Here is a 15,961-nt window from a genome sequence, read left to right on the forward strand (position 1 = left end):
GAGAGAGAGAGAGAGAGAGAGAGAGAGAGAGAGAGAGAGAGAGAGAGAATTGCAAATGCCCATGGAATCACAGAGTTATACTTGGATATTATCACATACATCCTAGTAATTTCAGGAAAGGGTCAAATGAGTCTTTCACTTTGTCGTTGTTTGGGTGTAGGAGGTATTTCTATTTCAGAAAGCATTTTAATGTAGTTCAAATGGCGAGGAACTAAAACTTTTTTTAATGGTACTTATATATTTTCATTACTCCTTCTCCCAAAACAATTAAATAATTGCCTATAATTGGTTTATATGTATTTGAAGGAAAGTCCCTTGAATGGACAATCCTATTTGAAACCTGTGGCAGGGAATGGACGTGATATTCATAGAGTGGTCAGGCCTGAATGAGCATCAGTGGAAGAAATAACCATATCAGTAAGATCACAGATCTGTCTGAATATTAGGTTGTTTGAAGATAACTCTTCTTAGTATCAATTATTCTGGGATTCTAATCTATTCGTAGCACATTTGCATGTTGATGAGTAATAAAAACCAAAAAACTTTGATTATGTATGCCTTGTGCAATTTATGGCATTAAACTTAGGTATTGTTCTTTACAAGTTCAGAATTTGCAAACCAAATTAAAAAAAAAAGATTAAAAATCAACTGGAGGGATTCCTGGACACAGAGTATTGTATCAAGTGCAGAAAAAAAATGATCTGTGCTCAGAGACTTGCTCTTTAAGGAGAAATTAACATTTTATATCAAACAAAATCAATGGCCCTTTCAGCAGCCTGCATCCATACAGTGCCCTATACCTAGGGATAGATCAATGCTCACCTCAACAAGAAATATGGCAACATATTTCCTTCTTAGTCCCTTCACGTGTGTACTTTTACCAGACTGTATGAGATGACAACAGGTGAGTTGCCACTGCATAGGCCCCTTAAAAACTTCCATGTCCTAGCTGTAATCTATCTTACTGAGGCATGTGGTAGATGAAGGCTGTATGAGAGAGAACCCAAAACAGAAACAAAATAGGAAATTACTGCTCAGGAAAGGAATCATCTTTTCTTTTGTGTTTTTCTGATTAAGTTTATGGTAGTGCTTCTCAAACTAAATTAGTGGGGCCACTTCTTTTCTAGGCAACAAACTTTAATCACAAACCCAAACTAGATATGGGGAGGGGAAGAGCACCTATCATATGCCAGTTACCATGCTAACAGTGAACATCTTATTTGAACATCACAACAGCCTTGCAAGGTAGGTGCTATTATTATTCCCCTCTTATAGTTCAGGAAATGGAGGCAAACAGAGGTTTCCATTTTATTCTGTTTTGTTTTGCTCTGGGTCACACAGCTAGGAAGTGTGTGAGGCCAGTTTGAATTCAGGTCTCCCTGATAGCAGTCCCTGGCATTCTATCCACTGTGCCACTAGCTGCCTCTGAAAATAGTGTCCCAAGGAAACTCGTATTCCACAAATAATCACCACATTTTCTTGTGTTTGGCCTGGGACAGATTCAGTGGGAAAATACCGTGATTTTTTTTATTTACATAATTATTAGAACTGGAATCAGCAACTAAATGTAGTATTCTTATTAATTTCCAACAGAAAACTATGTGATATCTGGGCATTTACATTTACTGAGAAGTTTCTTTGAATTTTTTTTTTGTTTTTGTCACAGAAAATGCCTTCAATGAGTTCAGACCAATAGACTTATAGGCTAAGCATGTGAAATTGTACCAGAGATCAGTGAAATCTGAGTATAGTATTTCCATTTTATCTTTCCTACATACAAGAAAAGGCTTGAAGGTCTCTAATAAAACTTACTTGTGCTTGCCAAGTATTATAACAAGACTGATGTGCTTAAATGTCTGCATGTACACATACACATTCATTAATGTTGGATGCTTCTATGCATTTTAAGGATTCTTTAATTATACAATCTGTCTTGTCAATAAATGAAAATTCATTTTCATGTTTTATATTAGTTATCTTCTACTTAAAATTTTTGTGTGTTGATACCACCTTTATTGAATTACGATCATAGAATTTAAGAGCTATTAGGGACCTTGAAGTCCCTTCATTTTCTGGATTAGGGTTTTGGACAGGAAACTTATAATAGTGTTTGTGCTAAATCCCTACTTTTTAAAAACGGAATAAAGATCTGAATACAAATAACTCCAGTTTGCTAAAGTGAGGAAACAATATAAAAATGAAATAGCTACAATGTTTTTTCCATATATATTTCTTTATCTGCCTATTATTTCCACTTTGGTATGTAAACCTACAATGAAATGTATTTCTATTACCTATATTTTTTTCTCTAGATATAACATTCAAATCAACAAAGTCCTCCTAAAATGTTGAAGTAATTTCCTGAAATTAACACTTTCTTCTAATTAGCAGACTTCCTCACCAAATATACATAAACTTCATCAAAGACAAAGATTCATGTTGGTATTAAGTGTTCATACACTCTCCTATACATTTCCTCTTTTAATCTAACACAGAAGTGGGAGCAGGGTGGACACAGCAGTTGGGACGTCTAAAGTTCTGCATCATGGCCTGGAACACATTGTGTTGCCTCCCCTTAAGCTTTTTACTTGAAGATGTATCAGAAGAAATGGATTTCCGGTTCTGATTGCTTTGAACCTTAATCATTTTCTCATGTTCCCTGATTTGTCTCTGTAAGTGGTTCTGAATAGCGATGCCAAGTGACTCAGGGTCTAGGGAAGCACCATACACTTCCCATGTCATGCCTTGCTCATCCCATATGACATCTCTGACTTGCTTGGACTGTTTGAATTGGAGCTTGGCATCAGATCCAAGCTGCTTTTTCTTTTCTCCAGGAGTAAATCCAACCTGAGCAGCAGCTGCTGTCACGTTTAGTTCCTTTAAGAACTCACTGACACGGCTGCCACGACGTGGACTTGCTTTGACTGACCGAGAGGGTGTACGTTTACCAGAATTTGGACTGGATTCCCCCATTGACTCTCCTGGTAGTTCCAGGCTTGTAACTACCTTTGTCTGCTTGCCTTCTTCAGAGGCTTTGTCTTGGTTCTTTCTTCCTGTGTTTGGAGTAAGCAGAGTTAGTCCTTCTGCATTAGGACAAAGTAATTCTGGTTTTGTCTCCACTTTTGGTTTTATGTCTACCTTTGGATCAACAGACTCACATTCTTTTACTACCTGAGTAGGCAAAGGTTTCTCAGTTGCACTATTTTTGTCAGTGACATTCAAGTTATCCAATTTATTCAGTTCATTGTCAGGGATGAGTGGTTTACAAGATGGATCACTGGGAACACTTTCAGCTTGGTAGGCATTAATGGTTTTCATTGACAACTCAGATGATTTTGTTTCAGCTTTCCCTAAGCCATGACCTACATCAGCTTGACTGTATGTATGGGTAGAAATCTGCTCAACTGGTTTTGTATTGGATGGGATGAAAGCAGTAGTTGCTGGCTGTGAAATGATCTGACTTTTTCCTTCAGTGACTATTACTACTGCCAGCTGTTCCTCCTTGCATGTAGTTTTTCTATCACTTGATGCCTGTAGTCCAGCCAGTCTGTTGTCTGATGCCATTTGATAGACTGCTGAATCTGTTGATTTATTTTCCACTTGAAAAGTTGGTATGTTTGAAGAATCACCAGTAGCTGCCTGGATGTGCACTTCAATCTTGCTACCAGAATGACAAGGTGCTTCTTTTGGACCTACCAACTTGTCAGAGAGTTTGGATGGATTGTTCATGTTACTGTTGCTCTGGTAAATAACACATAGCTGCTCTTCTTGCTCCACAGTCTCAGGAGGAGGAATTTTCCTTAAGAATGTAGCAAGGATACTTGGGCTAGTAGAGACTGATCTACTCTCCATACTGGTTACTGTCTGAACCTCAGCATCTTGCCAAGTTCTGTTTGCCTTCTCCCCTTCCAAAAATCCATTCTCATCTAGGCTTGTCATTGTGCCTGTTTCTTTGAATCTAGAGAACAGATGTCCTGCTTTCAGAGTCTTCTCTTGCTCTGTAAGGCATACTGAATTTTTGCTAGTGAGGCTAGACTGCTTAGATGCCCTGTGGGATTGATCTGCTGTAGTCAAAGAAACATCTGTTAGGGTCTTTGGCTCATCACAAGGTGTGGGATGGCTAGCATCCTGATTGAGGGGTACTTTAACCACTGAGTGTGCAAGGGTCAAATCTACTACTGGATCTGGGATTTGTGCTACATGTTCACTGCTACCTTGATGCTGAGAGCTATCAGAAGGGCTGTTGTGTGTGGGAGGTAATTTTTCATCCTCACTGGAGATCCCAGAAGACATCACTGTCTGAGTGAGATCATGCTCAGAGTCCTTCATTATAGTCTCTGCTGGTTCAGGGCAGCTGAGGTCAACTCTAAAAGATTCTGAAGGAAAGCATGGAAGACTATTAGCATTGGTATAGACAATGACTGATGTCTGCTGTGGAATAGAAGGCTGCTGGCCTTGAAGTTCTTCTTTCTCTTCTGAAGCTACAGTCAGGGAAACTTTGGTCAACCTCAGTGGGTCAGGCACAGTTCCCATGGAAGAGCTCTTTAAGACAATCTCCAGGAACTTCCTCTGACAATGTCCCTGCTGAGTGACAGCTGGTCTTCACAGTGAAGGCAATGAGACAGAATTCCTCCACAAACAAATCTTTGAAAAAAGAAAAACATAATGTCAATAATAACATACTATTTGAATAACTAAAATACCTAACTCTCTTAAATAAGGATTCATTTTCTTTTATTTCAATTTTCTTCAAATATACTAAATTCTAAACATTTTATTCTTTTGGCTTTTCCCTAGAAGCCTTGAAAAAAAACTAATAAAAAGAACAGAACTCTTACATTAAATTTATTTTATGTTTACTTAGATATTAAGGAAACAAATTCCAAAAGAATTGTTTTCCCACCAAGACATAACTCACATATAGAAGAAATTATATAGGGGTTGTAATGGGAATGCAAATTTGGAAGATCTTCCCTGCCCCTAGGCTAAAGTGCACCTGAAGCCTGGGGTGGGAGGCTTGTTTTTCAGTAGATACTTTTTGATTGGCCAATGGGTCCAAAAGGTTGTTACATTCTCTGAGCCAGGAAAAGGCTATATAAGCCCTGATGTGTAGCTTTGTTTTGGGGGCTTACTTTGAGAAGTGTTCTGTGATTTGATCTGTATTCTGGGAAGCCGTTGTCCAGGGCCCCCCCGGCTTTGAAAAACCCAGATGTGGAAACCCAGATGTTGACTGGGTATGGATGTAATGGTTGGACAGTTTGGAAATCTGTCTACTTGATCTGTTTCTGTCTTGATAATTCTGCCTGTAGACTTTGAAGTTCAGGGTGCTGACCTTTTCTCCTGAACAAGGTAAACGATATATGTCTGACTGATTAAAATAAACTTGTTAACCCATTTTGAGTTGCTTTCCTTTAACAAAGCAGATCCAAGAACCTGTGTTGGCAGACACCCTGGGGAAGCCGGGGTGCTTGCTGCTACAGGGATGGGGCCAAGATGTGGCTTAGAAGCAGGAAATTCTGTGAATTTCCAACAACCACTTCAAATACCTATAAAATATGACAAAATAAATTTTAGAGCTACAAATTACTAGCAACATGAGTAAGAAAAGGAAGCAAAGCAAGCAGAGTAATAAAGCCTTAGATTCCTTTTTTGGGGACAAAAAAGATCAAAGTATGGAATGGGAGGAAGGCAAGGAAGTCAGAACTCCTGCATCAAAAGCTTAGTAGAAAAACATGAACTGGTTACAGGTCATAGAGGAACTCAAGAAGGATTTTGAAAACCAAGTAAGAGAAATGGAGGAAAAATTGGGGAAGAGAAATGAGAATGATGCAAGAAAATCATGAAAAGTGAGTCAACAACCTGACTAAAGAAAATAACACCTTAAAAATAGACTAACTCAAATGGCAAAAGAGGCCCAAAAAGCCAGTGAGGAGAAGGGTGCCTTAAAAAGCTGAATTTGCCAGATGGAAAAGAAATTTCAAAAGCTCACTGAAGAGAATAATTCCTTCAGAATTATATTGGAGCAAATGGAAGCTTATGACTTTATAAGAAATCAAGATACTATAAAACAGATCTAAACAAATGAAAAAATAGAAGGCAGTGTGAAATATCTCATTGGAAAAACCACTGACCTGGAAAATAGATCCAGGAGAGATAATTTTAAAACTATAGGACTACCTGAAAGCCATGATCCAAAAAAGAACTTAGAAATCATCCTTCAAAAAATTCTCAGGGACAATTGCCCTGATATTTTAGAACCAGAGGGCAAAATAGAAGTTGAAAGATTTCACTGATCACTTCTTGAAAAAGATCCCCAAAAGAAAACTCCTAGGAATATGAGAGCCAAATTTCAGAGTTCCCAGGTCAAGGAGAAAATATAGCAAGCAGCCAGGAAGAAACAATTTGAATATTGTGGAAACACAATTAAGATAACACAAGATCTAGCAGCTTCTACATTAAGGGATACAAGGATTTGTAATATGATATTCCAGAGGTCAAAGAAGGTAGGATTAAAACCAAGAATCACCTACCCAGAAAAACTGAGTATAACGTTCAGGGGAAAATATGGTCACTCAATGAAATAGAGGACTTTCAAGCATTCTTGATGAAAAAACCAGAGTTAAATAGAAAATTTGACATTCAAATACAAGAAGCAAGAGAAGCATGAGAAGGCAAAAAGGGAAAAGAAATCATAAGGAACTTATTAAACTTGAACTATTAACATTTCTACATGGAAAAATAATAATTGTAACTCCTGAGACTTTTTCTCAGTATGAGAATAGCTGAAAGGAATATATATGTATGTATATGTGTATACATACATATTTATTTTTATATATGAGGGCATATGTGCATATAAATACTTATGTGAGTGTGTTTATATATGTGCACATGTATACATAGACAGAGGGAACAGGATCAGTTGAATAGGAAGGGATGATATCTAAAAAATAAAATTAAGAGGTGAGAGAGGAATATAATGAGAGGAGATAGCAAGAGACCGAACAGGGTAAATTATCATATAAAAGAGACAAGAGAAAACTGTTACAATGGAGGGGAAGAATAGGAAGCCAAAAGGAAATAGATCAACCTTACTCTCATTGAATTTGTCTTAAGAAGGGACTAACATACACACTCAATTGGGTATCTTACCCTACAGGAAAATAGGGGTGAAGGGAATAAGAGGGAGGATGAGAGAAGAGGGGCAGATTGCAGAAGAGGGTAGTTAGAAGCACGCACTTTTGAAAAGGGACAGGGTCGAAGTGGAAAATAGAATAAGTGGGGGGCAGCATAGGATGGAGGGTAATATAGTCAGTCTTTCACAATATATCTACTATGGAAATGTTTTGTGTAACTACATGTGTACAACCTATATTGAATTTCTTATCTTCCCAGTAGGGGTGGGTGATGAGAGAAGAAGGGAAAGAATCTGGAAATCAAAGTTGTCAAATAAAATGTTAAAAAATTATTATTATTATTATTATTACATGCAAATAATATATACAGACACTGGGGTACATAAATCCATCTTGCCCTACCATAAAATTAGAGGAGTAATGGGGGAGGATATGAGAAAAAGCAGAATTGAGTAGGATTGCTATTTTGGGGTGGTGGGTAGGGGAAAGACAGGGAGAAAATTTGTAAGTCAAAAAACCTTGTGAAAATAAATGTTGAAAACTAAAAGTAAACAAAAAAAGAATATATTTGAAGTGAGGTATTATAGAATTTCTTTTTCATTTAAAGTTTACAATAAAAAGTTAAGTATTCATACAAAGTAAAATATTTAACTTCTTTGAGAAGGAACAACTATAATCTGATTCTAAAGGAGAAAATGTATATAAAAATGGAAACAACTGGAAGGTAATAAAACATACTTGATGAAATCAATTGAATGGCAATATGATGTAGATCAATTAATGCAAAATATTAACAACAAGTTTCACTTTGCACCAGAATTAAAGTAAATGTTAATCTTCATAACTGGCATTAAATAACCCAATGTCCTTTCTCATTAATAAAGAGGCATAATGTTATGGCGGATATTGGGCCAGTCTCCAAGTAAGGCTGACCTGTAGTCATTTATCTAAAGTTTCAGCTACTAACTTCTTAATTATGTTTGATATTATTCTTTAAAGCAATATTTTGAATTTAAAAAGCAAGCTAGAAAACATATATCTTTTTGTTACTTAAAATTAAATAAATTTAGTTTTATTATTATAAATTATTATCTATTATAATAGCCTAAATGTATTCCTGTATCCAGTCCCTATACCCTCCCAGAAAGTTAAACCATATAACAGTATCTAAAAGAAAAAAGAGGAAGAAGAGAAAAAAATAGCAGGTAACACATTGAAAAAAAAAACCTGACAATATATTCAATATTATTCATGTGAACTTCCACTTCAGCAAAGCAATGAGTGGATATATTTTCTCGTATCTCTTAGTTGGGATCAACCCTATTCTTTTTAATTTTGCAACATTCTTTTTCAGTTATTTTGTGGTAGTTGTTCTTCCCATTACATGCAATTGTATATATTGGGGTTTTTTTGGGGTCTTTCACTTTGTGTCAAGTCTTGTTAAGTCTTCTTATACATCTCTACTCATCATTTTCACCATTTTTTACACTACAAGATATTCCATTGTATTCATATATCACAATTTATCTAGCCATTCTACAACCAATAGACATAAACTTTGTTTCTACTTCTTTGCCACTATCACTACCACAAAGAACACTGGTATAAATATTTTGGTGTATATAAAGACTTTCATTTTTTATTGATGGCCTTCTTGTAGTGCATGAATAGAATCTCTGGGTCAAGTGGTAGGATATTTTAGTCAATTTGTCAGCATAATTCCAAAATAGTTGTATTAATTCAAAGGTTTACCAATAATACATTAGTGAACCTTTCTTTCCACAACCCATGCAAATTGATTATTCCCATCTTTTTTTAACTTTGCAACTTGAGGTGAAATTTCAAGGGCATTTTGATTTAGATGTCTCTAATTCTTAGAGCTTTGGAGTGTTTTTCTTGTAATAGTAAATGGTTCATAATTAATTTTTGAAAGCCATTTGTTCATATTCTTTGCCCAATTAATTATCTGCTGGGAAATGGCTTTTGACTTTACATATTTTGGTTTGTATTCTATAAATCTTGGATTCCAAACCCTTATCTGAAAAATATTATGCAACATGTTCCCCATTTGATTCTTTCTATTCTTATCCTAGATGCATGAAGTTTGTTTGTGTAGAAGGTTTTCAATTTCATGTAACCAACATAATTTATTTAACCTTTTATAATTGGTTTGGTAAAGAGTCCATTTCCTGCTCATAGTTATGGAAAGCATATAATCTATTTCTCTTCTAAGCTTTTCATGATATTGTTGAATATTATTCAATATTGTATTGGAAATCCTAGCAATAGTAATGAGAAGAAAAAGAATTAGAAGGAATCAGAATAGGGAAATGAGATGAGAAAATGATCTCTTCTTGCAGACAATATGGTGATATACTTAGAAAACTCCAAAGACTCAATCAACAAAAAAGTTAGTTGAAATAATCAATAATTTTAATAAAGTAGTAAGATATAAAGTAAATTCATATAAATCATCAGTATTCCTATATATCACAAACAAAACCCTTCAAGAAGTTACAGTGAAAGATATCCCATTTAAAATAACCCTAAACATTATAAAATACCTGAAGCACACTTGCCAAAACAAATCTAGGAACTATATAAACAAAATTATAAACAGAACTTTTTATTCAAATAAAATTGGATTTAAGTAATTAGAGAAATATTGTTTATATCCTACCTATCTATGGGTAGGCAGGACCAATATGATAATAATTAAATTTTACCTCAACTAATTTATATATTCAATGCCATTCCAATTAGATTACCAAAAATTATTTTACCAAATTAAAAAAAACAAAAATCATTTTGAAAAACAAAATGTCAAGAATATCAAAAGAACTAATGAAAGAAATGTAAAGGAATTAGGTTTAGCAACACTGGATCTTAAATTGTAAAGCAGTTATTATTAAAACTATCTGGTACTGGCTAAGAAACAGAAAGGCAGATCAGTGGAACAAAGTAGACACAATTTACAGCATCATACAAATATAATAACCTTTTATTTAACAAGACTTAAGATTTTGGAATGAGAATTTTTATTTGGTAAAAAAAAATGTTGGGAAAACTGAAAAGCAGTTGGGCAGAAACTGAGCATAGACTTATGTCTTACACAATTTACAAAGATAAGGTAAAATGTCTATATGACCTAGATATAAAGAGAGGTATTACAAGGAAATGAGAAGACCATGGAAAATATCACTTATTAAACTTATGGATAGGTGGACAATTTATGAATAAGCAAGAAATAGAGAAAAAATTAGCTGTAAAATAATTTCAATTACATTAAATTAAAAAGTTTTTATACAAATAAAATAAATGTAGCAAAGGTCAGAAGGAAATCAGAAAATTGGGGGAAAATTTTATAGATAGTTTCTCAGGTAAAGGTCTCATATCTCAAATATATAAAACTTTGTCAAATCTGTAAGAATACGAGTCATTACCCAATTGATAAATGGTCACAGGACATGAACAGGCAGTTTTCCAATGAAGAAATTGAAACAATTTATAGTCACATGAACAAATGTTCTAAATCATTATTGATTAGAAAACTGCAAATTAAAACAACTTGAGATGTAATTTAATACCTTATGAGATTGGCTAAAATTATTGAAGGGTGAAAAAACAAATGTTAGAGGGGATGATAAAAAATTGGGGCATTAATTTGTTATTGGTGGAATTGTGAATTGATCCACCCACATTGGAGAGCAATCTGGAATTATTCCCAGAGAGTAATTAAACTGCCCTTTAAGTACTAGATCTATTCCCAAAGATGATTAAGGACAAAAGAAAAGAACCTATGTGTTCTGAAACGTTTACAGCAGTTCTCTTTGTAGTGGCAAAGAATTGGAAATTATAGGGATGCCCATCATTGGGGAATGACTGAACAAGTGTGGTATATGATTGTGATGAAATACTACTGTGATTTAAGAAATAATGAGCTCAATGATCTTAGAAAAACATGGAAATACTCGCATGGAATAATGAAGAGTAAAATGAGCAGAACCAAGAGAAAATTGTGTACAGTAATAGCAATATTGTTTTAGAAAGATTTTGGGTGAATAGGTCATTTTGACTAGTATAAATATCCAAATTAACTATAATGGACATATGAAGAAAGATGCCATCTGCACACAGAGAAAGAATACATAAATAGAAGTATGTGTGGAATAATTAGAATCTAGAGTATCTTTCTTTTCCTATTGGATTTTATTGGTAAAATGAAGAAATAATCATAAGTTACATGGGTTTATTTTATATCCTGAAATTGTATTGTAGCTATCAAGTGTTTCAGTTAGCTTTTTAATCGATCCTCTATAGTTTTCCAACTCAGTTGTAATATCATCCAAAAAATATAATAATTTTTCTACTTTGCCTATATTTATTTCCTTAAATTATTATTTTTTATCATACTGCTATTCCTAGCATTTCTAGAATTATGTTGAATGGTAATCATGATAATGTACATCTTTGCTTTACCTCTGACTATATTTTCCTCCATCCTATCCCACCCCCCACTTATTCTATTATATACTTTGTTCCTGCTCCTTTTCAAAAGTGTGTGCTTCCAACTTTCCTCTCTCCCAGCATGCCCTTCCTTCCATCATCCCCCCTCTCATCCCCTTCCCCCCTACTCTCCTCTAGGGTGAGATACCCTATTTAGTTTGTATGTCATTCCCTCCCTAAGCCAAATTCAATGAGCATAAGGTTGACTCATTCCCTTTTGCCTTCCTATTCTTCCCCTCCATTGTAACAGTTTTCCCTTGCCTCTTCTATATAAGATAATTTAATCCAATCTTTAATCTTCTATATAAGATAATTTAATCAATTATTTCCCATATCCTCTCATAATATTCCTCTCTCACCTCTTAATTTCACCTTTTAAGTATCATCCCTTCCTATTCAATTGGTCCTGTGCCCTCTGTTTATATATACCTGTACACATATATACACATACTCACATGTGAATTCATACGCCCTGGCTATAATATATAAATTCTGGAACCTGGCTATAACATTCCTAGGAGTTTTCTTTTTGGGATCTTTTTCAGGAGGTGATCGGTGGATTCTTTCAACCTTTATTTTGCCCTATGGTTCTAAAACATCAGGGCAATTTTCCTTGAGAATTTCTTGAAGGATGATTTCTAGGTGCTTTTTTTTTTTATCATGGCTTTCAGGTAGTACAATAAATTTTAAATCCTCTCTCCTGGATCTATTTTCCAGGTCACTGGTTTTTCCAGTGAAATATTTCACATTGTCTTCTATTTGTTCATTTGTTTGTATCTGTTTAATAGTATCTTTATTTCTCATAAAGTCTCCAGCTTCCATTTGCTCCAATCTAATTCTGAAGGAATGATTCTCTTCAGTGAACTTTTGAGATTCTTTTTCCATCTGGCAAATTTGGCTTTTTAAGGCATTCTTCTCCTCATTGGCTTTTTGAGCCTCTTTTGCTATTTGAGTTAGTCTTATTTTTTAAAATGTTATTTTCTTCAGTCAGGTTGTTGACTATCATTTCATGATTTTCTTGCATCATTCTCATTTCTCTTCCACTTTTATTTGGTTTTCAAAATCCTTCTTAAGCTCCTGTATGGCCTATAACCAGCTCATATTTTTCTTGTAAGCTTTTGGTGCAGGAGTTCTGACTTCACTGTCTTCCTCCTGTTCCATGCTTTGATCCTTTTTTGTCCCCAAAATAGGAGTGTAAATTAGGATTTCTGTCCTTGCTTTGCTTCCTTTGCTTGCTCATATTTGCAGTCAATTACTTGACCTTTGAGCTCTTTGCCACAGTAGAACTCTGCTACTAGAGAGGGGCTCTTTTTCCCAATAACTGGGGTTTTTTCAGTTGCCAGAGCTATTAGTTGGGTGCCTTCTCTGAAGCTTCCACATGCTCTGGCAAACTGGTCATGCACCCCAGGACCTCCACCCCAAACAGTTATCCAGATCCAAGCAGGTTAAAGCAAGAGCAATTATCCCTTAGACTGGTTGCTTGGTCCCCCTACAATCTGCAGGCCAGGAGCTCTGAAGCAGCCACTTCAAGGTGGCTGTACAGTTGCCATGCCACAGCTGCCTCTCCATCCAGGGGTAAAAGCCAGACTGCACTCCCAAACTCCCTGTTCTCAAAGTCCACACTGCACTGACATCTCACTTTGTCCTTAGCATCTGTGAGTTGATAATTCTGGAAAAGGTCACAGCTGCTGGTGATCTGAAGTCCCTCCAGCCTTCCACTGGTTGTGGCCACCCTGAGGCTCAACACCTTGGCCAAGGACAACAATTTTATTAGTCTTTTCAAAGAACTAGCTTTCAGTTTTTGTTTATCATTTCTATAGCTTTTTGGTTTCCAATTGATCAGGTTATCTTTACTTTTTTATATCTCCCATTTTCTTTTTACTTTTAATTTGGGGATTTCATGGATTTCTACTTTTTTTTAGAAATGGATATTCAGTTCATTACTTCTCTTCTCTATTTTGTTAATGAGTATTTTTAGGGCTACAATTTTCCCCCTTAGGACTGTTTTAGTTGTATGCCAGAAACTTTGGTATGTTGTTTCATCATTATCATTGTCTTTCACAAAATTATACATTTTTTCATTTTTAGTTCTTTGATCCACACATTATTCAGAATATCATTAAATTTCCACTCAAGTATGTTTCTTTTGTTTGTACTACCTGAAATAATTAGTATTTTATATAGTTAAGCTCTGATAAGGTTGTGTTTACTAATTCTGTCTTTTTACATTTATTTAAGATATATTTGTGCTCTAATATACATGGTCAGTTTTTTATACAAGTTGCATGTGGCATTGAAAGTACACATATACAAACATATATATGTCTATATATGTATATGAAAGCATCTGTATGTGTGTATTTTCCTTTAGTAATCCCATTCAGATGATACCATGAGGCCATAAATCTCTTACCTTTGATTTCTCCAGCAATCTATTAATTTCTTTTTTTTAAAGCAATCAGAGTTAAGTAACTTGCTCAAGGTTACATGGCCAGTTATTTTTGTGTGGGTGCCCAGTATCTGAGGCTGGAACCAATCTCAGGTCTCCCAATGCTGGGGCCAGCACTCTTACTCATTGCGCCACCTGGCCTCCCCTAAGCAATTGGGGTTAAGTAACTTGCTCAAGGTTACACGGCCAGTTATTTTGTGTGGGTGTTAAGTATCTGAGGCTGGAACTGATCCCAGGTCTCCCAATGCTGGGGCTGGCGCTCTTACTCACTGTGCCACCTGGCCACCCCTCATTTCTTTTAAAAAATTTGGGGGGGGGTTTAGGTGGGAGTGTAGGGCAATTGGGGTCAAATGACTTGCCCAAGGTCACACAGCTAGTTGTTTGTGTTATTTGTCTGAGGCTGGATTTGAACTCAGGTCCTCCTGACTCCAGGGCTAGTGCTCTATTCACTGTGCCACTTAGCCACCCCAATCTATTCATTTCATTATTTCCCACTTTATTCATACTTCTGTTAGATTAGTCTAAATCTGAGAAGACATTAAAGACACATTTTTCTTGTGTTTCCAACTATGTCCTTGTGAATTATTTAATTTTTCTTTTATGAATTTATTTATATATTTTTGCTAAGTATTTGTATACTAGTATGTTTGGATACTAAAGTATATCTTAGTATCCAGAGTATGTAATTTTTTTATTGTTATACAATATTGATATTGGTTTGTGTTATATAGTTATTTTTGACATAATGCAATTTATTTATTTATCTCTATCATGCCTCTGAGGGCATGATTACAGCTCCTGTTTTTTTTTTTTTAATTCTCGTGATACATAGTAAATCTTGTTCTAGCTTCTCATGTTTTTTTTTTATCTTTGTATATCTTTTTTTTTTGATAAATGTGATTGTCTTCCTGTACAATCTTTCACTTTTATTTTACTGGATTGTTTAAACTATTCACACTTTCCCCCAATTTTTAAACACTTTTATTTAAAGTTTTGAATTCCAAATTCTATTCCTCTCCACCTCCCTCCCCTCTCTCCTCTCTGAGATGATAAGCAATCAGATATAGATTATACATGCAATTATGTAAAATATTTCCATATTAGTCATTTTGTAAAAGAAGATACTGAAAAGTGAAAATTGCATGTTTCAGTATGTATTTAATTAATACCAGTTCCTTTTCTGGAGGCAGATAGTATACTTCATCATTAGTCCTTTGGGATTGTCTTGGATTATTGTATTGGTGAGAATAGCTAAATCATTCACAATTCTTCATTAAAAAATATTGCTGTTACTATATACAATGCTCTCATGGTCTTGTTCACTTCATTATGCACCAGTTCATGTAAGTCTTTCCAGATTTTTCTGAAATCATCCTTCTTGTCATTTCTTATAGCACAGTAATATTCCACTACAATCATATACCACAGCTTGTTTAATCATTCCCCAATTGATGTGCATCTCTTTAATTTTCAATTCTTACCACCACAAAAAGAAATATAATTTTTTTTGTACAAATAGATCCTTTCCCCCTTTTTGAATGTCTTTGGGATATAAATGTAGCGGTGATGTTGTTGGATCAAAGGGTAAGCACACTTTTATAACTTTTTGGGTATAGTTCCAAATTGCTCTCCAGAAGAACTGGATCAGTTCACAACTAACTCCACCAACAGTGCATTAATGGTTCAGTTTTCCCACATCCCCTCCAACATTAAATATTGTCTTTTTTTCATACTATTAGCCAATCTGATAAGTATGAGGTGGTACTTCATCGTTGTTTTAATTTGCATTTCTTTAATCAGTAGTGATTTAGAGCATTTAAAATGCACAGATAGCTTTAGCTTCTCTGTCTGAACACATATCCTTTGACCA

At 35.0% G+C, this 15,961-nt stretch overlaps 1 protein-coding gene across 1 annotated transcript in view; it reads right to left on the minus strand.

The window, feature by feature from the left end:
* Nucleotides 1-47: 47 nt before the first annotated feature.
* Nucleotides 48-15,961, minus strand: part of GPRIN3 (GPRIN family member 3) — a 64,686-nt gene continuing 48,772 nt past the window's right edge. Inside the window, exon 2 of the mRNA XM_069093937.1 lies at nucleotides 48-4,644. Coding sequence (XP_068950038.1) covers nucleotides 2,482-4,533 — 2,052 coding nt within the window. The 5' untranslated portion in view covers nucleotides 4,534-4,644 and the 3' untranslated portion in view covers nucleotides 48-2,481. The remainder of the gene's footprint in view (nucleotides 4,645-15,961) is intronic.

This window comes from Petaurus breviceps, unplaced genomic scaffold (genome assembly GCF_028583685.1).
Source record: "Petaurus breviceps papuanus isolate PSGF00001 unplaced genomic scaffold, PetGlider_PUasm1.0 126, whole genome shotgun sequence".
NCBI classification, from domain to species: Eukaryota; Metazoa; Chordata; class Mammalia; order Diprotodontia; family Petauridae; genus Petaurus; species Petaurus breviceps.